A 25,654-nucleotide genomic window follows, 5' to 3' on the forward strand; every position below is an offset into this window, starting at 1 on the left:
GACAGGAGTCAAGCAGGGATGGATCACATTCCCATCTTCTTCACCATCTTTATCGCCATCATTCTTCATTTCATCAAGAACAAGCTTTCCAGTCGTGTAGACATTGTCTACAGGATGGATGGAAAACTTTTCAACCTCAACCGGTTGAAATCCAAGAAGAAATTGACACTCACCTTGCTTCAATGTAATCTCTGCTCTCTTGGAAAAGAAGCTTCAAGCCTCGCTTAATACCTTCACAGAAGCATACTGAAGAAACAGTTGCAGCCTGAACTTCAAGAAGACAGAAGTCCTTAATCAACCCATCTCAGGGCAAGTTCCAGTTTCTCCCTCCATTAAGATCAATGGAGAAATGCTCATCTAAGGCTGAACTTAATGCGGAGATCCAACACTGCATCCAATCCATGAGCACTGCCTTTGGACGCCTAAGGCTGAGAGTCTTTGATGATCATGCCATCTGCATTGATAATAAGAATCAAGGCAGTCATCCTTCTGACTCTTCTATATGACTTGGAAAGTTGAGCTACTTATAGACACCACCTGAAGACACTGGAGAAGTATCATCAATGCTATTTGAGACAGATTCTCAGCATCAATTGGGAGGACAAGTGTGCTAACACCAGCATCCTTGAAGATGCCAATAGCATCAGCATAAAGCCATGAACATTCAAAACCAACTCTGCTTGGCTGACCATGTGCTTACGACGGCTGAGTTCCAACTGCCAAAGTAAATCTTCTTTGTCCAGCTCAAGGAAGGCATTCAAATGAAAGGAGGACAAAAGAAGTGCTTCAAAGACTCCCTGAAGGTTTGCCTTAAGAAATGCAATGTAGATGTAAACGCCTGGGAGACCCTCACTCAGAAGAAACCGACTCGGGGGAACTTCCTGTCTGAAGGGACACAATTCTTCAGGAACAACCGTCAACAAAGGGGAGATATGGAAAAGGAGTCTGAGAAAGGAATGCCAATGATCTCAAGTCAAGGACCAATTCTGACCACACCTGCCAAATGTGTGACTGGAGATGCTGCTCTAGGATCAGCCCATCAGCCTTGCGAGGACCCACAGAACCCATGACCAGTGACACAGAATTTCCTAGGTGGATAATAATATTTGTTAGTGAGTGATTGCCGCTGATGACAACTGAGACGAGGACATATATCTTCAATCAGAAGGTTGTGAATCTTTGGAAGTCTCTCCCTCAGAGGGCTTTGGAAGATCAACCATAGAAAATATTCAAGATTGTAAATGACAGACATTCAGACATAAAGAGAAATGGGGATAGTCGAAAGTGGGGTTGATAATGCAGTTCAGCCATGATCTTACTGAACGGCACAGTGTGATCAAGGATTTGAAAATCCATCTCCTGTCCTTTTTTTTTATTTTCTTAAGATGTTCACGTGGTCTTTCTTGATTGTTCATTAAAATACAGGGCAGAGGAATGTTATAAGAATGAATGTAACATTTGTGTGCCAATTTTGGCAGTAATCCTTTCTAAGCTATAGGGCTTTCCACATGTATACTAAAATATACTTTGAGCCCTTTAGACATCAAGTGGTTGCCACAATACAATCCACTGTGGAAGATACCTGTCTGATGGATTAGGTCTTTCCATTTCCCTCAATTTATGGAACAATAATTTAATACTTATAATTGTCCCTTTCGAAAATAGGAGATGTCTTCTTAAAAAACTAACTTACACCTGTCATTACCTCAGGGCATCCCAAAACACTTGAAAGCCAAAGACAACAAGGTGCAGGGCTGCCAAAGAAGTGTTTTTGAAGTGTAGTAATTGCTATAGGAGTAAGTTTCAACAAATAGCAGTGAAATAAATCACTAGACAATCTGATTTAATGATGTAGGTTGAGATGTAAATATTAGTTCGGACATTAGGAAGAACTCTCCTGCTCTTTTTTAAAATAGCACCAGGGATCTTTTATCTGTATTCAAGAGGGCAGGCAGTGTCTTAAGGTCCTACCCAAAAGACAACACCTCTGCTTCCAACAGCGCTGAACAAGAATATCAACCTGCATTATTATGCGAGCAATCTCAGGGACAGGACTTGAATCCACCAGCCTCGGATTCAAAAGTGAGAGTCCTGTCCTGAGCCACAGCAAAATGCTTGCAATTAGCTAATGAAGGTGAGTGCGAACTGTTAGATGCAGGCAGAAATCCTTGCTGAGTCTTAAAAAGTAGCTTAAACCAATCAGGATAACTAATCTACTCATATTTCCTTTCGATGTGGCACTTCCAAGTAAACAACTAATTTAAAAGTAGCAGATACTTTGTGAAGAAGCCACAATGAGGAAACAGCTGCTGCAAAACCATTCCTTGTTCAGCATTGCAAAATCCAGAAGCAAAGATTTCTTTGATCCTTTGCACACTAGTTTTCATTTTAAACTTGTTCTCCTTCTCTGTGATACATATTAAATTCCATAACAAGGGCTGGGCCTCAATCACTGCTAATCACATCAGTGGAGGTTGTGTGAGGTACTGGTTTGAACAGCAGCATTGTGCTTCGAGTCTGATTGTCCTTATCTCTCTGTGGCGAATTATTTGGCACCACTAAATCCGGAGATTGCAATTTGACACACAGTTGGATAATCAGAGGCATAAAACTCACATACATTCCATTGTGGGATATGCAGCACCTCCAGTATGCAGTTCCTCTTATGGTTCAATGGGGTATACACTGTGTACAGCTAAACTGCATCATTAAACCAGTACACAGATGTGGCTCCAGGCAGGGCACGGGAAAGGGGATACAGATGATGCCTTCAGGAGGACCCGGGCTTGGGCAGCACCACATCTCTTTAGCAAGGTTGTTCCTTCCTGTGAGAGACACAGAATCAATGGGCAGCTGCTTCTGGTTATTTGTCTCTTGGATTTGCTGCTGATAGGCTTCCATCAGAATCAAGCATGGGTAAAAATCAGTCTGATATTGGCAGAGTGGCTTGGAAGTCAAGTGGTTGCAGAGGATGAGTTACTTAGTTTGCTATTAGTGGGGCTCTGGCCTTATTGGAACCAAAGCACAGTTACGAGCCTTGGAGGTTGCTCTGGGCCTTGGAGAAATGGCCAAGCATGGTCCAGGCTTCAGGACTAGCTGTTGGCGAGGTCTAGTATCAGCCTGTATGGAGGGGAGGTTGGAGTCTGAGAAGTGAGGGCCAGACTGGAGCACAGCCATGATCGAATGAATGGTGAAGCAGGCTCAAGGAGGAGAATGGCCTACTCCTGTTCCCATTTCTTTTGGCTTTCTGGTCTTATAGAAAATGATAGTGACAGACAGTGCATATGTGAGAGTGCACATGTGAGAGAGTGCGTGCATATGAGAGACAGTGCGTGTGTGAGAGCGCACGTGAGTAATTGCATGTGAGAGAATGACTGTATGTGAGAGAATGTGTGAGTGAGAGAGTGAGTGTGTTGAGACAGTAAGTCTGAGTGCATGTAAGAAACAGTATGTGAGAAACAGTGATTGCATGTAAGTGAGTACATGTGAGAATGTGTGTCTGAAAGTGAATGTGTGAAAGAATGTGTGTGAGAGAGTGAGTGTATGTGACAGAGTTAGTGCATGCGAACATGTGAGACAGTATGTGTCTGAAAGTGAGTTTGTGAGAGTGTGTGTGAGACAGTGAGTATACGTGTGAGAAAGTGTGTGTGAGAGTGATTGCATGTGAGTGACTGCATGTAAGACAGTGCGTGTCTGATAGAGTGTGTGTGTGAGAGACAGTGCATATGAGTGCGTATGTAAAAGAGGGTGCATGAGAGAATGAGTGCATGTGTGTGAGTTCACGTGTGCGTGCGCATGTGAGAAAGTACATGTGACTGAGTGCATATGTCAGAGAATATGTGTGAGAAATTGAATGCATGTGAGTGTGTGTATGAGACAGTGATTGCAAGTGGTGACAGTGTGTGAGAATGAGTGAGTGTATCTGAGAGAGTGAATGAATGTGAGAGTGTGAGTGAGTGCATATGTGAGACGGTGTTTGAGAGAATGGTGTATATGAGAGAGTAAGTGTGTGAGAGCATGAGTGCATGTGTGAGAGTGAGTGTGTGTATGTGTGAGAGAATGTGAGAGAGTGAGTGTGCGATTTGATTTGATTTGATTTATTGTTGTCACATGTACCGAGATAGAGTGAAAAGTGTTGTTTTGCATGCTATACATGCAAAGTGAATCAGGGTAGCAGAACAGAATGCAGAATACAATGTTACAGACACAGAGAAGGTGCAGAGAGAGAGAGATCAACATTAACCTTTGAGAGGCCCGTTCAAAAGTCTGATAACAGTGGAGAAGAAATTGTTCTTGAATCTATTCGTACGTTGATTCAAACTTTTATATCTTCTGCCTGATGGAAGACGGTGGAAGAGAATAAAACTGAGGTGGAAGAGGTCTTTGATCTTGTTGGTGGCTTTCCTGAGGGAGCAGGAAGTATGGGTGGAGTCAACAGCTGGTTTGCGTGATGGACTGGGATGCGCTCACAACTTTCTGTAGTTTCTTTTGGATTTGGGAAGAGCAGTTGCCATACCACGCTGTAAGCACCCAGGTAAGACGCTTTCTATGGTGCATCAATAAAAATTGGTAAGAGTCCTTGCGGACATGACAAATTTCCTTAACCTCCTAAAGATGTAGAGGCATTGTTGTGCTTTCTTGACTGTTGCATCGATGTGGGTGGACCAGGACAGATTGGTGATTGTCACTTCCAGCAACATGATGCTCTGGACAATCTCCGCCTCGGCACCATTGATACAGACAGGGGCGTACCCACCATTCTGCTTCCTGGCGGAAATAGTTGAAGGAAAGGAGGCCATAATTCAGACTACAGATCCACTTTAAAGGGATATGACTACTTTCAGGTAATGTGGCTGACAAGTTATGGAGGAAGAGCCTTTGGAAAGGATCAATGGTCACCTCAACCTTTTGAAAAAGTTGTAGAGTCATAGAATTTTTACAGAGGAAAATGCCCTTCGATCCATCATGTCTAATTCCATTTTCCAGTACTTGGCCCATAGCTCTGTATGATTAGTATTTCAACTGCTTATCTAACTACTTCTAAAATGTTTTTATGGCCCCTTTCTATATGACCCTTTCAGGTGGTGAGTTCCAGATAACCAATAGCCTCTGGGTGAAAAGTATTTCCTAAAGTCCCCTCTAAACCTTCTGCTCCTTTTCTTAAAATTATGACTCCTGCTTTTAGGTCCTGTACAAAATGGAAAAAACGTTTCCCTGTCTACACTGCCCCTCAGAACTTTGTCCACCTCAAATCAGAACTCCCCTCAGCCTTTTCTGCTGTCAGGAAAACAACCCCAGCCTATCTAGTTTCTCCTCACTACTGAATCACTCCAGCCCGGGCAACATTCTGGTGAATCTCCTCTGTACCCTCTCCAGTGCAATCATGTCTTTCCTACGATGTCTTTTTCAGAACTGCATGCAATACTCTAGCTGTGGCCTAATCAACTTTTTACACAGTTTCAGCATAACCTCCCCGATCATAAACTTTATGATGTGGAGGTGCTGGTGTTGGACTGGACTGGAGTGAACAAATTCAGAAGTCACACAACACCAGGTTATAATCCACCAGGTTTATTTGAAATCACAAGCTTTCAGAATGCTGCTCCTTTGTCAGGTGAAGTGACGAAGGAGCAGTGCTCTGAAAGTTAATGATTTCAAATAAACTTGTTGGACTACAACTTGGTGTCCTGTGACCTCTGACTTCATAACTTTATGCCTCGACTAATAAAGGCAAGTATCCCATATGCCTTCTTTATCACTATATCTCCCTATCCTGTGTCCATAAGGGACTGGTGGACATGCAAACCAAGGTTCCTCTGATCCTTGATGGTTCCCAGGTTCTATCATTCTTCATGTATTCCCTTGCCTTGTTTGTCCTGTCCCAGTGCATCCCCTCACACTTATCTGGAGTGAATTTCATTTGCCCATCTGACCAGCCCATTTAAATCCTAGGCTACAATAAAGCTATCCTCCGCACTATTTATCACCCCAGCAATTTTTGTATTATCTGTAAATTTACTGATCAACCCTCCTACATTCAAGTCTAACTTGTTTATATATACCACAAACACCAAGTGCCTGTGGAATTCCACTGGACACAGGCTTCCAATCACAAAACTCCACTTGACCATCATCCTCTGCTCCCTGTCATTCAGCCAATTCTATATCCAAATTTCCTTGGATCTTATGGGCTTTTACCTTCGTCATCAGTCTTCCATGTGGGACTTATCAAAAGCCTTGCTATGCTTTGCCTCATCTATATGCTTGGTCCACCTTTTGAAAAATTCAATCAAGTTGGTCAGATATGATCTCCGTTTACAGTACCATGTTGATTGTTCTTGATTTATCTCTGCCTGTCCAAGTGCAGATTAATTCTGTCCCTCAGAATTGCTGCCAGTAGTTTCCCCACCACTGAGGTTAGACTGACTGGCCTGTAGTTTCATTGTTTATCCCTTGCTCCTTTCATGAATAACAGTACCACATTGGCTGTCCTCCAGTCCATAGGCCAGCTGGTCCTTAATGGCCTCTGCTCTTCCTTACATATCCTTTTACTCTGAATGCACTTATAAAATAACTCAGGATTTTCCTTTATTTACCTGCCATTATTCTTTCATGCCCCCCAAACTTTGCTCTCCTTATTTCCTTTCTACGTTGCCCCTTGCATATTTTACACCCCTCTACAGCTTCTGCTGTTTTGAACCCTTGGTGTCTGCCCTAAGTCATAGAGTCATACAGTGCAGAAACAGACCCTTCGGTCCAACCAGTCCATGCCAATCATAATCGCAATTTAAATTAGTCCCACCTGCCAGCACTTGGCCCATATCCTTCTAAAAATTTCTTACTCATGTACTCATCTAAATGTCTTTTAAACGTTGTAACTGTACTTGCATCCACCACATCCCCTGGAAGCTCATACCACACACAATTTTAAAAAATTGTCCCTCAATTCATTTCTTTTTTAAATCTCTCTTCTCTCACCTTAAAAATATGCCCCCTAATCTTGTAATGCCTCTCCACCCAGGGAAAAGACACCTGACATTTATCCTATCTATAACTCTCATGATTTTATAAACTTCTATAAGGAAACCCCTCAACCTCCTAAACTCCAGTGAAGAAGTCCCAGCCTATCCAGCCTCTCCTTATAATTCAAACCCTCCATTCCTGCCAACACCTGGTAAATCTCTTCTGAACCCTCTCCAGCTTAATAATATCCTTCCTATAACAGTGCAACCAGAACTGGACAGAGTACTCCAGAAAAGGCCTCACCCAAGTCCCAGCTCCTTATTAAAAGGAGTATATAAATATATAAGCCTCCCTTTTTCTCATTATCCAGTCTTGTGTATCCGTTGATATCCAGAGTTTGCTGCATTTGTTGGTACATACTGGTTTAAAAAGCACACCTGGGATACATTTTAAGAATTCTGTTCCCTTCAAACCTTTCACACTATGACTATCTCAGTTAATGTTGGCAAGTGGAGCATATGAGTTGCAAGGTATTCCGATGGAAGTGGACACCCTCGCCAGTCTGACGGAGCTTGGGGAACACCACTTGCATGAAGGCAATTGCATAGCCTCACTCAGAACATATCCTGAACCGTGGGACTCTAGGTCAGCTCACAGCAAAAACCTGAAAACAAAGCCAAGCCTCAACCAAACAGTTAACATTTTCTTCAGGATCAGGGCTGGCAAGCCATTGTAGTTGCTGCCGGTATGCAGACGTGAGACAGCAAAAGAGTCCTCTAGACCCAAACTGAGTAAAATAACTCATAGGCCGGATCCAGGAGAGTTCATACATTGGAAAGTCCACCTACATTTGATCGCAGAACTGATCTTGAATCAAATTTGCTCTGGACTCCAACTGTTAAGTTTACACAAGACCTCAGCTAGACTGTTTCCTCACTGTTTCAGGCCCGGTGACCTTTCCTCAAGTTCTGTTTCATCAAACCGGTACAGTTTGCAAAATGTGCAGCGCTGGTTGTACCAATTTTGAAGCCCAATGGATCGGTTCACCTTTGTGGAGATTTTAAACAGACAGTAAACTGCTTTTTGCAGTTAGGTAAATACCCAATCCCTCGCATGGAGGATTTATACACAAAGGTGGCAGGGAGGCTGACCTTTATGAAGCTGGACATGAGCAATTCGTCCTTGCAATTGTGGTAGATGAGGATTCCCAGAAGTATGCTACAATTAATACCCATGATGGTTTGTACAAATATACGAGACAGCCATTTAGGGTTTTTTTTGTGTGCAATTTTTCACTGGACGATGGAGAACATATTGCAAGGTCCAACCCAGGTGACCATTTATCCAGATGTTGTGTTAATAACAGGGAAGACCAATAAGGAGCTCTTAATTTGGACATAGTCCTTAAATATTTTTCCCACATGGGCGTACGTCTAAGAAGGGAATAATATGTGTTCCAGGCATCCCAAGTGACCTACTTAGCTACAGAGTCGACAAAACCGGGTTAGACACATTGGAAGGTAATTTGAGAGTGATCAAAGATGCCCCAGCTACCAGAGCTTAGATCCTTCCTTGGGCTGCTGAACTATTATGGAAAGTTTATACATAACCTGGTCTCCATTCTGGAACCTAAGCATCAACTTCTAAAAACATGTCAGACTTGTTATGTAGCCAAGCCATAGCTTTCAGGGAAGTGAAGAAACAGCTATCATTTTCTAAGGTGTTGGCACATTATGATCCCAAGCAAGATCTGGTTTTGACAATGCCATGCCCCCCTGTATGGCATCGCGATAGTATTAGCTCATCGGTGGCTCAATGGAGAGGAATATCCAATATCATATGCATCGAGGACTTTGGCAAATGCAGAGTGTAAATACGCCCAGATAGAGAAGGAAGGTTTGGTGGTCATATTTGGAGTCAGGAAGTTTCACCAATATTTTTACAGACGTAAATTTGTAATATTAACGGACCACAAACCCCTGCCAGGTCTAGTTAAAGAGTACAAGGCAATGTCACCCATAGCTTCAGGCCAAATTCAGCGGTGTGCTCTAGTACTAAGTGCGTATAATTACAAGTTAAATTACAATGTCAAGTACCAAATGCGATGGTACTGCCACTGGAACTGTCTGTAATGGTTTTAAATTTTCTGGACACACTTCCAGTCCTTTGGATGCAGAAAGATCTGGTCCTGGCAAAACTGAAACAGCTGGTGGTGAAGGGGGAAACCAATGGACCGGCACAACCAAAATTGAAACCGTTCTGGACCCAGAGAGACCAGATCATTTGACAGGGTAGCATATAACTAATGGGAGCAAGAGTTGTTGTCCTGAGCAAAAGTTGCTACAAGATACTGGCTGGACATTCTGCCTGGTAGCCAGGTTTGGATGCAGCCATAATCACATTGGTGCCCAGAGTGCCAATATGGGCAAAAATTACCACTAGCAGCTTCCCCACATTCCTGGGAGTGGCTCGGTAAATCTTGGACTGAGTTACATGTTGTTTATGCAGGTCCTTACATGAGCTCAATTTTCTTAGTCATTGTAGGCATCCACTTATAGAGTTTATTCAGCAAACATAGGAATGACGATGAAAAATTGGATGTTGGTCACAGATAGCGGGCCTTCGTTTACCAGCTGGAATTTGGGTGTTTCTTAAAGATGAATGGGATTTGACATATAAGGACAGCTCCATATCATCCATCATCCAATGGTAGTTACAGCAGTCCAAATTTTGAAGGCAGGCTTGAAGAAACAGCGTACGGCTTGACTAGGTACCAAACTGTCCCAATTCCTATTTGATAAGGGAACCACCCCTCATATAACTACAGGGATAGCTCCAGCTATGCTAATGGGGAGAAGACTCCTTACTAAGTTAAATCTGATTTTCCCAAACTTGAAGGGGAGGGTGAAACAGCATCAAGAACGCCAGTGCTGGATACCAGACTCCAACAAGTGAGAGAGAAAGTTTACTACAAGGGATGAAGTTTGGTGTAGAAACCACAGAAATGGCCCTCTGCATGGATATGAGGCATAGTTGATGCAGGGTCAGGACCAGTGTCATATAAAGTTTGGGTAGGAATGATGGTTCTGCATAAGCACATGGACCAAATGAAAGCCACAAACTCACAAATGGTGCAGGAGCAAAATGTGCCCGGCACTTAGAGCAGTTGGAAAGGTTGTCGGAACTCATGGGTTCTCCCTCTCCATCAAGCGTTGAAGAGACTTCTGAATTTGAGATGGACATGGCGGATCTCACCACATTGATGACTTTGCCACTGGAAGAAGAGATGAATTCCACCCGAGATGCTCCAGATGCAAGAAGTGAGCTTCTGTGTGTTACATGCTGCCCGCATAAGGCACAGAATCGCTGGAACTTTACCTGGTGCTAAAACATCCCAGGAGGTGCTACAAGAAAAAGGACCAGTCCAAGTCCTTGGACTCAGAGGGAGAAGGATGCATTGTGATGGAATGAGGTCAGCCAGGTGGATCTCATAGAATGTGAGTTCCCTCATTGGGGCTGTTAATCTGGTCCAATCAGGGAGCCCTGGCTAACAAAGAGAGGGGTGTCAGACATTCTGACACTCTGAGCGGTGGCTGTGAGGGAGCTGGACCAGTGTCAAGGAGTTTCCTTGTGTAAATAAAAGGTGACTTGGTGACAGGATACCAGCCTCTATGGAGTCATTTCATGAGCCTCACTGACATACCTCGTCACATCTCAAAAATTTCAATTGAATTTATTAAACATGATCTCTCTTTGACAAGGCCATACTGACGATCCTTGATTAATCCTTGACTCTCAAAGTGTAGGTTAATTCTGACCCTCAGAATGTTTTCCATTAGTGTCCCTCTCACAGGTGTTACTCACTGACATGTAGTTTCATCATTTATCCCTACCACCTTCTTGAATAATGGTACCACAAGAGCTGTCATCCAGTCCTTTCCCCCCTCCTCTTTCAGCCACAAGAGGGGTGGTAAAGAAATGCCAGGCACAAAGGGAAGTGAAAGTAAACTCTGCATGGAGGGATTGACTGGAAGAGACAAAGCTTAGCACCTAAACTGGTTCCACAGACTGCCAAATCAGCCATGAGGAAACTGGAGGTTTTAGACATTTGTTGCCAGGATAACAGCATGATATTCCCTATGGCAGTAATGAGCAGCAGAAATTATCTTTAGATTTTTAAAATGAAATTTGTGATTTTTTTTCATCAAGAATTGTAGATAATCAGTTTTTGAGCATAATGATGTGTTATTTGTTATGAACCAGAACAAGCCCCTTCAAAATATATCAAAGAGATGGCCTCGACTCTAATGTTTATCTTATTTAAATGCAAGCAAAAAGCACTGTGTTCCAGATGTGATGCAATTGGTCCATTACCAAGCTTTAAGCAAGACATATTTTATTCTTACACTACAGTTAAAATATAAACAAATAAGAATTGATATAACTTTAACTCCAATGAAATACTTATCAAACAAATATATTATTTAACTACTAATCAACGACAGTTCTAATATAGCAGCATCCCATAAACACACCCTTGGCAAAGGCAAATTCAGCAAAACAGATTTTCTGGCGTGCTATTTCCAGTCCAGGAGATAGGAACACCAAGAAAACAATCTAGCAGCAGAGATAGAACTCAAGCTTTTTGTTCCATCAGAGAGAGAGCTGTATTTATTGGTTTTATCAACTAAAAGCAAAACTTAAACCCTGGGTCTCTGTGAACTTGGCTCCAACTACTCATGCTTCTTTTGGGATAAAAAGACATTTAGGGAGCTCAAAGCCGTTTACCCACTGCTTCTGAGACAGACATTCCGATGCCACTGGCAAACCTCTCTGCAAGAGAAACAGCACAGAATAAATCCTTCTTAAAGGCACATATCCTCACATATTATTGTAAGTATTAATATTTGTGTCATTGATGGGGCCATTTTGTGGTTTATGAATATGGTATCAACTTAAGAAAACTGCTGGGTTCTTCTTATTATTTATGAAACAGAAGGGAAGAACCTTGTGTAATTATTCACCATGGCTGGGAACGAGTTGTAGAATCCAGTAGGTGGTCAGGATACCCAGCAGTTACAAAAAATTACCTTCATAGTCAGGTAGCCTGTTGATTCTACTTGTCTAGAATTATAAATGAAGAATGACAACTTGGGCAAGGAATGGAGAGGCCTGCCGAAAATTATGGAACTTTGCCCTCAGGATCCCTAAGACCAGAAGATTTAGGAGCTGAATTAAATCAAGTCTGCTCCACTATTCGATCATGGCAGATGTGTTTCTCAATTCCATTCTCCTGCCTCCTCCCCGTGATCCTTCATCCCCTTACTAATCAAGAACCTATCTATCTCTTAAATACGCTCGATGACTTGGCCTCCACAGACCTCTGTGGCAAGCAATTACACAGATTCACTACCCTTACCACAGGAAGAAGTTCCTCCTTATCTCAGTTCCAAAGGGTCGTCCGTTCACTCCGTGGTCATGTCCCTATGTCTTACTAATCTTCTCCACATCCACTCTATCCAGGCATCTCAATATTCTGTAAGTTTCAACGAGATTCCTCCTTATCCTTCTAAACTTCATCAAGTATAGACCTAGAGCTCTCAACCACTCCCCATATAACAAGTCCTTCATCTTGGGATAATTCTTCTAAACCTCCTCTGCACATCCTTCCTTATATAGTAGGCCCAAACCTGCTCAGAATATTCCAAAGATAGTAGGAACTGCAGATGCTGGAGAATCTGAGATATCAAGGTGTAGAGCGGGATGAACGCAGCAGGCCAAGCAGCGTCAGAGGAGCAGGAAAGATGACGTTTCAGGACTAGACCCTTCTTCAGAAATTTCCCAACATGGGCTTCTGCGGAACTCTACTAGACATCGGTTGCCATCCTGAAAACTCCCTTTTATTCCTACTCTTTACCTTCTGTCAGTCAGCCAATACTGTATTCATATGAGTACCTTGCTCCTGCCACCTTGGGCTCTTACCTTATTGGCAGCCTCCTGTGCCGCACTTTGTCAAAGGCCTTCTGGAAATCCAAATAGATCATGTCCACTGCCTCTCCTTCGTCCAACTTGCTTGTTACTTCCTCAACGAATTCTAACAGATTTGTCAGGCATGACCTCCCCTTGATGAAGCCATGCTGACTCAGTCGATTTTACCATGCACTTCCAAGTACTATGCAATCTTATCCTTAATAATGGATTCTAAAATCTTACCAACTGAGGCCAGGCTAACCGGCTTATAATTTTCTGTTTTCTGCCCCCTCCTTTCTTAAAGAGGGGTGTTACATTAGTCATTTTCCAGCCCTTTGTGATCCTCCCTGAATCCAGTGATTCCTGAAAAATACCCCAAAACACTCCACAACCAGGGAATTACCTTCAAAGTGGAATTATTGCAGTGCTAAAGCCAAATTATGCTGTAGGAAGGAGGGATTGGTGCTTCCTAAAAGCAGGGGAGAACGTGGTAACAAAGATCTGCAGCACACTTTATCAACTGGAATTTAGTTACACTGAAAAAATCCAAGCAGAGAATGATTACTGCACACTTACTAAGAAGAGTGTTTCCTTTCTGAATTGCTTGTGATTAGTTCAGCTGAAATGTTTCCCAGCGCTGATGCCTTTGGAAGACTGGAGTCATAACACCATGATTTAGCATAATCGAGACTGCACACATAATAATTATAAGCCATTCTCTGTTTGTTCTTAAAACATTAAAAATAGCGTGAATTCCTGTAGCTGGGCTGTTGGGAAACTTCAAAATGTATCAGTGATTCACATTCAGTTCAGCTCATTTTATTATTATTTTCTAAAACTTGGCTTAATGTTACGTTTTAAAAATGTTTGTAATTATGACTGTCTTATAAAGTCTAGTTCTCAGACACCTCTCTACATTGCTGTGTTATTAATCTCCTTGAATCCTCTGGTTACAGTCTTCTGTCAATCCCATACCTAAACTTTCCTGTGATTTGGTTTGATAGAAACCACATCTGACAGCTCCTGAGTTTTTTGGCTCATCCTTCAGAATCTGGTTTTTGTTGTCTTGATCCCCCACCTGCAAAACTCTTTCTTTTTGTTGTTACTCACTGAGAAATTACGCCAAATTCAGAATGGTGCTGAGACGGCAACAAAAAGAGTCTCAGACAACCCTGCTGAGCACATTAGGTTTCTGTCTTAGATGTACTGCCTATGACTAAAGGATCCCTCAGATCACGTGATGCTGCTGACTATGAACACATTGCAAGAGACAAAAGACCAATGTGGGGAGAATGCTCAAAGGGAATTTGTGCTAATCAAGGTGAAATTATTAGTGCTTGGAACACAAAATTTTTTTCAGTGTCGCTACCAGCATTCTTGGGTCAGGCAGAACATGGGTTAAAACTTGAATAAAACCCACTTGATCAAGGTATAACAAAGGTTAAATGTAGAGCAAAGATTCTTTCTCTCCGCTTTCTATTTCTTTTATTTATTCACTTATGGGATGTGGGCATCACTGGCTAGTCCAGCATTTGTCATACATCCAGAATTGCTCTTGAGAGGGTGGTGGTCAGCTGCCATCTTGAACTGCTGCAAGCCAAGTAGTGTAAATACATCCAAGTGCTGATAGAGAGGGATTCTGATTCAGCAATAATGAAGCAACAGCGATATAGTTCCAAGTTGGAATGTTGTGCGGCTTGAAGGCATACTTGCAGATGGTAGTGCCCCCATGCAATTTCTGTTCTTGTCCTTCCAGGCCATGGAGCTCATAGGTTTGGAAGGTGCTGTTGAAGAAGCATTGTGGAGTTCCTGCAATGCATTTTGTACATGCTACACACTACTGCTACTGTGTGATAGGAGGAGGAAGTGAATGTTTAAGAAGATGGATGAGATACAGATCAAGAAGGCTGTTTTGTCACAGATAATGTTGAGCTTCTTGAGTGTTGTTGGAGCTGCATCCATCTGGGCAAGTGAGGAATATTCAATCATACTTCTGACTTGTGCCTTGTAAGTGGTGGACAAGCTTTGGGGAATCAGGAGATGAGTTACTTGCTGCAGATTTTCTACCCTCTGACCTGCTCTTGTAACCACAACCTTTAGATCGCTGGTCCAGTTAAATTTCTGGCTGAAAGTAACTCCCAGGATATTAACATGAAGAGGAGCCCCTCCTTTAGTACTCTGATGCTCACATTCTCAGAGTCATTGTCCTCAGTGCCAATTGTGTTTGCGGAAGTGAACCCATTAAGAACTTGATAAACAATTCTTAAACTCACTTTATCTTGAGGTCTAATATTAAACAGGAAGACTTCAATTCTTGCTGATTGGATTTAAACAGATCTGGGAGTGAAAAGTCAGTGTTTTAATCCATTGTTGCTGAAGTATGGGGGGGGTATGCTTCCACTTCTCCTCTACCTGTTTGATCTTATTCCTTTGTTGCAGACGTATTTCAGAGGGAATCATGCTTTCACTTCTTCTCTACCTGTTTGATCTTATTACATAGAATTTATTGCACTGAAACAGACCTTTTGGCCCAACAGGTCCATACCATGTGCTCCATATGAGCCTCTTCCAGCCCATTAGACCTTCTTATCTGAAATTAACAGTTCTTTGATTCCATTCTTGGTTGATGCATTTCTTGCACTGCAAATAAGTTTGTTGTTCAACAGGGAAATCTGTATAGCATTTTGACATGCCCTGATGTTGCTCTGAATGCACCTCTTTCTTATCTTGCCAGAGTGGTATTTAATTGAACAGAGTTGTTTGCACCAAGAGTCTTGTGTAGGAACATCAAGATTTTGATGTTCTTGTTTTACCTAAACAAGACTGTTTACAGTCAGGCATAATTTAACAGGAATGTGGCCTTTGGTTTGTAGTCTAACAAATCTAGGAAAGTCCTTTTTTGTTTTGTCTAGTTATTTTAAATTCTTGAAAGTGTATCAATTCCACATGATACAGTGGATAGTTTAATTGTGTAAATTCAGCATTCACACTAAATCTGCATATTCACTGTTGCAACATGTCATACTTTGGATAATTGCAAGCCAAGGGTAACCGAGACAGATGCTTTGGTTCAGTTTGCCCAAAACAGAGTCAAAATTATGTATAGAACCAGTCTAAATGTAACAGAGATAAGGAAAACTCTGTTTATGCTGATATCCAGAATTTGTAATCCAGGCTTAGCACTCAGAAGTTATGAGGAAGAATCAGATTCAACTTAAAATGTTAACTTTGTTTCTCCCTCTGCAGATACATCCTACACAGATAACTGTCTCTAGTTTTAGGTCTAAAAGGCAGATCCAGGTATTTACCACTACCCCATACTATCTTTCCTCATACAGGATGGCTACGGCCACAATACAGGAAGCTATGTAACAGGCACTGGTGCAGATGATGAAACCAGTAAGGTGCCTGAAATGAGAGGCATTTGGGTATAAGAAACGCCACACTGGCTTCTGTAGTGTGGTCAGACTGAACAATGAGTGAAGGAGTATTGAACTGGAATGTTGCATGTGATCCATGATAAAACTGATCTACACATATTCATTCAATTATATATACTGTAAAATATTCCGTTCTTCACGCATACTGTATTTAATCCCTCAACATTAAAAATATCCAATACAATCAATGGACAAGTTAAGAAAATCACACACTGAATATTATTTGTCCCATTAATTCAAAGAATCACAAACATATGGCATAAAGCTAAGCAGTAAGGGAATCTCTCAGTACATTCTGCCATTGTAAATGAATCTCACAGTTTTCATTAAGGTTTATGGCATCTACTAAATTATGCAATTGGTTTGTATCTAGGTGCCAACATAATACAGCCAGTTTAAGCAATACACTGATAACATAGTTATAAGAGCAGGAAAGATAACTGAAGCCAGATAGATAGTCACCATCATTACAGTACCAGAGGAAACACTTTAACCCATTGAGTCTGTGCGTTTCTCCGCACAGAAACCCAATTAGTGTAATTACTTTGTTCTATCCCTGAGACTGTGAAAGTTTATGTCCCTCAAATTTACATCCAACTTCCTTTTGAAATAATTCATTGGCTCTACTTCAATCACTCTTGGAGACAGTCAATTTTAGGTCTTTATTACTTGATACCTGAAAAGGTCTTCCCTCATATCCTTCTGCATCTCTTACCTTTGTGGGAAAGTCTAGGACCAGAAGGCATAATCTCAGAGTAAGGGATTGTCCATTTAAGACAAAGATGAGATGGTAAATCTGTGGAATTCTTTACTGCCGAGGGCTGTACAGGCTGGGTCATTAAGTTGGCTTTAGTTGATATATCTTATCCAAACCTGTCATAATTTTGTACAAGTCCATTTAAAATACTCTTAAATTGCTCCAAGGAGAACAACCCCAGCTTCTCCAACCCAAGCCTATAGCAAAAGTCTCTCATCTTTACCCTCTTTCACATGGTCTGTTTGTCTGGTGTCAGAAGAACAAAAACAGAAGTTGCTGAAAAGCTCAGCAGGTCTGGCAGCATCTGTGAAGAAAAAAATCAGAGTTAACGTTTTGGGTCTGCTGACCCTTCCCTGTGTTCTGAGGAGGGGTCACTGGACCTGAAACGTTAACTCTGATTGTTTCTTCACTGATACTGCCAGACCTGCTGACTTTTCCAGCAACTTCTGTTTTTGTTTCTGATTTACAGCATCCGCAGTTCTTTCAGTTTTTATTTGGTGTCAGAAGACATTGAGAACATCAGACTCCAGACTAAGCTGGAAAAATAAATCCATGCTAGTCGAGTATTTTTTGTTGTTTGTTCAGCTGTTTCTTCACAAATTATATTACAATGACCACTACAGGATTAATTGAGACAGTTCCAAGAACTTCCTAATTTCTAAAGAGAATTTGAATAGTTAGGTTACTGAAAGTGCATCTGGCCACTGGCCCCAGGAACCTGCTTGAAATTATCCTAAACAACAACCCACTCTCGAACTACTTTTTGTTCTCCACCATTCCATTCTTCAATCCATTCAAAATTCCAAACACCATTGTCCAGAATCATCATATAGTTAATTCTACTCAACTATGCCTTATTCTCATTGACTCAGCAGTAGACAGGATATGTACCAGGGCAATTTTCCACATTTTCACATTCCACAACACATTCCAGGTGTTGTAACTATACTTGAACAGCTTGACCAGGAGTGTGACTACTTCAGGAGCACAGGATTTCACTACTACAACTGGGGCGATGCCTTAGCCTTTTCTGTACTTAGTGCCTGCAGCAGTTTCTTGATATCATATGGAGTGATCTGAATTGTCTGAAGGTTGGCATCTGAAGTTCTAGAGACCTCTGGAGGTAACAAAATATAGCAGCAGGAGTAGGCCATTTGGACCCTTAAGTCTGCTCTGCCATTCAACAGATCACGGAAGATTGGGACAGCATGGTGGCTCAGTGGTTAGCACAGCTGCTTCACAGCACCAGGGGCCCAGGTTTGAATCCCACCTTGGGCAACTGTATGTGTGGAGTTTGCACATTCTCCCTGTGTTTGCGTGGGTTTCTCCGGATGCTCTGGTTTCCTCCTCCCGTCCGAAAATGTGCAGATTAGGTAGATGGCCATGCTAAATTGCCCAGTGTTCAGGGATGTGTGGGTTTGGGGAATGGGTCTGGGTGGGATGCTTTGAGGGTTGGTGTGGACTTGTTGGGCCAAAGGGCCTTTTTCCACAGTGTATGGATAGATGGAGATCTCTTACCTCAACTCCTCCTTCCCAAAATAACTTCAAATGCCTTAATTCCTTTAGTATCCAAAAGTTGATTGATTTATTGTGTTGAATATACTCAATGACTGAACATTCATGTTAGCTGGGGCACACTATCTCATAGATTACAATCCTTTTAAATGTTATTCTCTAGCAAGATTATCCTAAGACTGTGATCCCACATTACAGAATTCCCAGTCGGGGAAACATTTAATTGGAGTCTACCCTGTCAATTTCTATTCCAACTCACTGCTCATTTTTCTAACTTCCAGGAGTACTGGCTAGTCTCAATTTCTCCTTATAGGACAATTCCTTCATCTCATGAACCAATCTAGTGCACCTTTAATGCACTAAAACTGTATAAGGCACTCTAGATGTGGCCTCAACAATGTCCATTAAAATTGTAGTAAGATGTCTTTACTCTTATATTCAATTCCTTAAAAGCTAACATACCATTTGTCTTCTAAATTCCTTACAATTCCTCCAGGTGACTTTCTATTCCATACTGGGAATTAAAAAAGTTCATTTAGGTGTCTACATGGCTGTTTTGCATAATAATCGACAAGATACAGTGCAGCAACTCATGAAGGTTTCTTTAATTGCAGCTCCCAAACCTACAACAAGAGCAGCAGTGCATGGAAGCACCATTATCTCAAAGTTCCCAATCAAGTTCGACACCATTGCAACATGGATATGCAGCATTATTCCTTCATCATCAATGTATCAAATCCCCAGAACTCCCTAGCTGATAGTACTACAGAAACAACTGCACCACAAATTTTGCAGAAGTTTAATAAGGTGGCTCACTACCTATGTACTGAAGATGAAGGCAGGTTTGGATAATAAGTGCCAGCCTTCCCAGTGATTCTCACATTTCAATAATAACTTTTTTTCTGGAAACAAATTAAGAAACCTGTTTGGTTTTGTAAAAGTAACAAAAAAATTATATTTGTATTTGTATTCAATATATTTATCTCTACACAACTGTGTTGCATAATGTGTATAAAAATCATTCATAACAGGAGTTTGAATGTAAATTGAAAGAAGTGCTGATTATTTTGGCTGCCATTTGTGAATCGTAAATCATTAAACACATTTTTTCTTCGAATGATCGTTCGTGATCAATTTTAAATCTTTTGTTCCCCAGTTTTCTTGGGTTTACAAAAACATGGAACTTCTGGAATGAAAATAAAGCAAAGAACTATGGGTGCTGAGAATCTGAAGCAAAACAGAAATTTTTGGAGAAGCTCAGCAGGTTTGGCAGCATCTGTGGAAAGAAAGTGGAGTTAACTTTTGAATCCCGTAACCCTTTGTTTGTTACCCAAGTCTGCTGCTGTGCAGCTTGGCATGGTATTGAATGTGTAAACCACACTTTCTTCAGATTCACGAACACCATGCAAACCAGATAAGCCAGTCAATATAGACTTACATGCAAAAATGGAAACCTATAGATAGGGAGCTAGGCCAAAATTCAGGTCTAATCTAGGACGACACTGTGCTGTAATGATGATAGGCTATAATGACAGAGACGCTACCTTTAGGATGAGATGTTAGCCTGAGGTCCCATCTATCCTCTCATGTGGACATTAAAGGTCCCATGGCATTAGTTGAAGAACAGCAGGGAAATTCTCCCCATTGTCCTGGCCCATCTTTACGCCTCAACAAAGATGACAAAAACAAATTGTGTGGTCATTTAACCTCATTTTTGTTTGTAATTTCAGTGTATAAATTGGCTGCCTATGTTACAACAAGTGCTACGCTTAAAAGTACTTCACTGGCAATAAAGTGCTCAAGTGTGTCCTGAGGTTGATAAAGATGTAACAAAAATGCTATAATGCTTTCTAATCAAATGTCAAAACAGACTCAAGTAGCTTGTGGCCTATTCCAGTTCCAAAGGTCTTTGACCAGTAAAACTTTAAAAAGTAATTTTTTTTGAGTACCTATCAATAAATGACCTCCTATTGTAGACAGAAAGTAGACCTATTCACATCAAAATGAATTTTTGGTGCTTTTCTCCAAAGTCTAGAAAACAGTAGCACACTGGAGGAAGGTGAAGTTAGTCAGAATGATATCTTCACGTGCAGAATTAACTTTTGAAGCCAGATTGTAAACGGATGAACCTTTACAATCTGAAAGATTGATCAATGAAGACTTTGGTTAGGCCACACTTAGAGTATTGCTTTCAATTCTGGTCGCCACATTAAAGGAAGGATGTGCAGGCTTTGGAGAGAGTGCAGAAGAGTTTTACCAGGATGTTGCCTGGATTGGAGGGTATGAACTATAAGGAGAGGCTAGAAAAACAGGAGTTGTTTTCTCTGGAGCAGTGGAGGCTGAGGGGAAACTTGATAAATTCTAAAAAATTATGAGTTGCATACATAGAGTTGACGGTCAGAATCTTTTTCTCAGAGTTGAAATGTCTACTACTGGGTGGCATGCATTTAAGATGAGAGGGGGAAAGTTCAAAGGAGATGTGAGGGCCAAGTTTTTTACAGAGAGTGGTAGGAGTCTGGAACGTGCTGCCAGGGATAGTGGTGGAGGGAAATTCTATAGGGCTTTTCAGGGACTTTTAGATAAGCACATGAATATGAGAGGAATGGAAGCATACAGGCTGAAGGGATTAGTTTAATTTGCTGTGATGTTCAGGCACAACATTGTGGGCTGGAGCACCTGTTCCTATGCTGTACTGTTCTATGAACTATTACTTCTTTCAATGGATATGGTTATATAGGATATATGGCACATAACCAGGCCATTTGGCCTAATCAAACCATGCTGTTCCACACGTGCCTCCTTTAATCTTTTCTCGGATAAACTGTCTTCTGATGATAGATTGAGTAGATTGGGTCTGTAAGACCTCAGCGAAACTTACAAAACCTTTAACAGGATGTGATGGGGTGGGGATGTAAATAAAATGTTTCCCTTGACTGGTCTAAACCAGGGGGCATAATCTCAGGATAAAGGGTAGGTGAGTGAGGACTGAGATGTGGAAGAATTTCTTTACTCAGAAGATGGTTAATCTTTGGAATTCTCTACCCCACAGGACTGTGAAAACTCAATTATTGAAAGTGTTCAAGACAGAAATCAATACATTTTGGGAGATTAAGACATTGACAGACACAGAAATAGTGGGGGAAAGTGGTTTTGAGGTAGATGATCATTTATGATCTAATTGAATGGCAAAGCAGACTTGAAGGGCTGAATGGGTTCCAGCTGCTCCTATTCTTCTTTTCTTATGTTCATAATTTGAAACCTGACCTCTATTTTGTAATTCTTCAGCTTTCTTTTCCATACGAGTAAGGAAACCCAGTCTGTTAGTCCTTTCTTGATATATATACCGTGTCTAGTATCATCCCACATATCTTCTTTGCATCGTCTCCAGTGCTTACATATATTTTTATAATATGGAAACCAGACTGCAAGACAGTGCTTGAAGTGCAGACTAACAAAGGTTCAATATGGGTTTAAGCTTCACTTCCCTATTTTTCAATTTGCTAATGGCCCTAATTTAAATTAATTTAGGCAATCTCAAATTCCTAGCCTGTGAGAATCGAGAATCATAAAACCATGTGTAATTATTGGTATTAAAATTAGCTATCTCCTACAGAAAGGCCACAAAAAATAATTGGTGTAGGAAATGGAAATGTAATACTGCAAGCAGAGGGTATTTCTCTGAAACTGTCATTCAGCACAGTGTTGAAAATTACTTGCATTTGACCTGAGATGGTATGTTCACAGCATACATCAGATGGAAAATGGAGGCTGGATAACTTAGTTGGCTGAATGGCTGGTTTATGATGCAGTGATACCAATAGCATAGAGTCAATTTCTGCCAAGCTGACGTGGCTCTCCTTCTCAACCTCCTCCCTCGCCTGAGGCAAGGTGACCCTCAGGTTAAACTATCACCAGTCGACTCTCTCTAAAATGACAGAGCGGCCCAATGGTCTGGTAAGACTATGGTAACTTTACCTTTTTAGGTGGAAAACGTCATGGCATCTAGCACAAAGATGAGGACCGGCAACAGGCTGAGTTCTTGCAATGCATCAAAGGGATCCAAATACATGCAAACATACAAGTGAGCCACTTAGTCCTTCTAGCCATGTCTGCATTGCATAACATCATGGCTGATCTGTCTGTGGCCACAACTCCACCTTCTGACCATGATAGCCTTTGACTTGCCTATTAGTCAAGAATCATACCTACCTTTGTCATACAGCATGGAAACAGACCTTTCGGTCCAACTAGTCCATGCTGACCATAATCCCAAACTAAACTAGTCCCACCTACCTGCGCTTGGCCCATATCTCTCCAATCATTTCTTATTCATGTACTTATCCAAATGTCTTTTAAATGTTGTTATTATACTGCATCCATCACTTCCTCTGGAAGTTAATTCCATACAAGAACCATTCTCTGTGTAAAAAAGTTGCCCCTTATCTTTTTTTAAATTTTTCTCATTTGACCTTAAAAGTATGCCTTCTAGTCTTGAAAGTCCCCACCCTAGGGAAGACACCTTCCATTCACTTTATCTACACCCCTCATGATTTTATAAAGCTCTATAAAGTCAGCCCTCAACCACCTCAAAAAGTCTCAGCCTATCCAGCCTCTCCTTCTAACTGAACTCTCTGTTGAATTCAATGACCTTGAAGCTTCAATTGAAGCATCAATCAGAATCCAACAGCAGTCACTTTGTATCCATTTCCTCCATGCCCTTGCTTTTCCCTAAATAACCCAACAAAATTTTCCTTTTCAAGTATTTATCCAATTGCCTTTTGAAAGCCTATCACAGAATCTGTATCTACTATCCTATTTTTTGATCATGCATCAGCCTTCATCCATTCATTATTGATCCACTGTTACTTCTTGTCTCTTACCTGTTCCTGAGTCTCCAGCTCTTTGTTTTGTATCGCATTTTCTAACACTTGTATCTGGTTGTGATAGCTTTCTGCTTCATTTTCCAGAGCCTAATCAAAATGTAGCAAAGAGAAAGAAATTAATTTGTGTTACACAGCTGACACTTCAGATATTTAAAATAAAACATATGGTAATGTCAAAGAAAATGTTTTAGCAGAAAATACATTCACTGGATTTGCTGTGAGCTTCTTTTCCTATATTTCTCTAATCTTCTTACAGTTCAAGGATTGTGTGTGAGCAGACTGTTTCTGTGGAAAGATCTCAAGAACTGGTGTATGAAGTGACTCCACATATTGTAAGAGTCTCTTAGCCCCATTCATGATTTCACAAACAGAGACTTATACATAAAATGTATCCAATTAGCCAACCCTTAACCAGCACTTTTTAAACAAGGACTATGCAACAAGGAAATGCTGAGGCACCAACAAGTACAAACATATCCCACATCATTAAACTTAGACTTAAGGCAATTCAAAGAAATAGTGCCAATGCAGTACTTTTGAAGGGTGGTAATGGTTGCAAAGTAGGAAACATAACAGCATTTTCCACATGGCAAGACTGCACAAACAAACAATAAAAGAAATGATCCGAACATTTGTTTTAATGATGTTGAAAGAAGGATAAATGCTAACCAACACAAACAGGAGAACACCCCTGCTCTTCTTTGAATAGTGCTATGACTATTTTGCATCCCACTGAATGGGTAGACGAGGCTTTTGTTTATCATCTTATCCAATGACAAATATCCAACAGTGCAGCATTCCTTCTGCACTTACTGGAGTCTCAGCAGGAATTATGAACTGAAGTCTCTGAAACAGAACTGAACCAATAATCTTCGAGACTAGAGCTTCCAAATGGCACCTCCTTGCTGTCTTCTCCTGCAAACATCCTGCAGCCTCCTCCACTTTCCACCATATATCTTCTGTGGCCTCACCAATTCCACATCAGCTAGTTACTATCATCATGTTCCCGCAACAAGCCACAGGTTTTCTGATTCTTAAAATAAATATACAGAAAATTGCAGAAGATTCTCATGTCAGGAATATAGAAGTAAAGATTTTGTCTTTTCAAACTTAAGAGATTTTAATAAATTATAAATTGCCAAAAACCTATGTCTGAAAATATGTTATCTAAAATATTAATGTATAATACCATCAGCTGGACATATAAATATCTTGGAACTTTTTGGAAGGAACACTTTTCAAAGTGAAGGTCACTGGCTACAAAAGCAAAGATGTTGCATTTGTGAAGAACACAAGCTGCTTGAATAGAACCACCAAGTCTGCAACACCATAGAAAGAAGTCACATGGCCCAGTTTAGCTTTGTGCAAGTGCATGGAATGTGAATGAGTTAATCTTCTTCTAGCGAGTGTCACCAGATTGTTGAACTGTGGGCATATCATCACCAAGTCCATGTCTACATAAGGAGGGATATGGGCCAAACACAGACAAACAGAATTAGGTCAGTTTAGGAAACCTGGTTGCCAGGGATAAGTTGGGCTGAAGGGTCTGTTTCCATGCTGTATGGCTCTAGGAGTCTATAAAGGATATTTTCCATCAGGCTTTCACTTGATTGCAATGAGTGAATTTACCCTCTTGCTGCCCAGGGCCACTGAAGCAAATTAAAGCAGCTCAATTGCTCCTCTCGCTAACTCAGCAGAAGGTAGCAATCAATCTGGGTGTGTTCGGTTCATATGACTTGCTTACATACCACTTGCGCAATGTCATTAGGACTGCACAAAATCATTAGGACAGCATAAAACATTACTGCTCTGTCTTAATCTGAGCTTGGAGAATGTGGTTTTAAATATTCAACTGAGCCACACAGAATTTGGTTAGTTTCTTAACGAGATAGTCAAAATCGAAACAACTAATCAATTGGAAAAATCTGCACACACCCACTTCAGGAGCAGTTTGCAGTCAGGTCCAGTTTGCTTGGGATCAATTTTCTCAATGGATTTCTCTGTTAGGGTTGGGCTCCATTACTGTCCTTGTGTAAAAAAAATGCTAACAACTACATTATACTAAACCATAGACTCCTCTCATGGAGTCAGTGGAATAAAATGACATTGTAATTTGTTTAGTTCGG

At 41.1% G+C, this 25,654-nt stretch overlaps 1 protein-coding gene across 1 annotated transcript in view; it reads right to left on the reverse strand.

Moving 5' to 3' along the window:
• Nucleotides 1–25,654, reverse strand: part of LOC109936771 (centrosomal protein of 112 kDa-like) — a 119,462-nt gene that overhangs the window by 19,929 nt on the left and 73,879 nt on the right. Inside the window, exon 4 of the mRNA XM_048610813.1 lies at nucleotides 23,526–23,615. Within this exon, the coding sequence (XP_048466770.1) occupies nucleotides 23,526–23,615 (90 nt within the window). The remainder of the gene's footprint in view (nucleotides 1–23,525; nucleotides 23,616–25,654) is intronic.

The sequence above is a fragment of the Rhincodon typus genome, chromosome 23 (genome assembly GCF_021869965.1).
Source record: "Rhincodon typus isolate 14 chromosome 23, sRhiTyp1.1, whole genome shotgun sequence".
Classification (NCBI taxonomy): Eukaryota; Metazoa; Chordata; class Chondrichthyes; order Orectolobiformes; family Rhincodontidae; genus Rhincodon; species Rhincodon typus.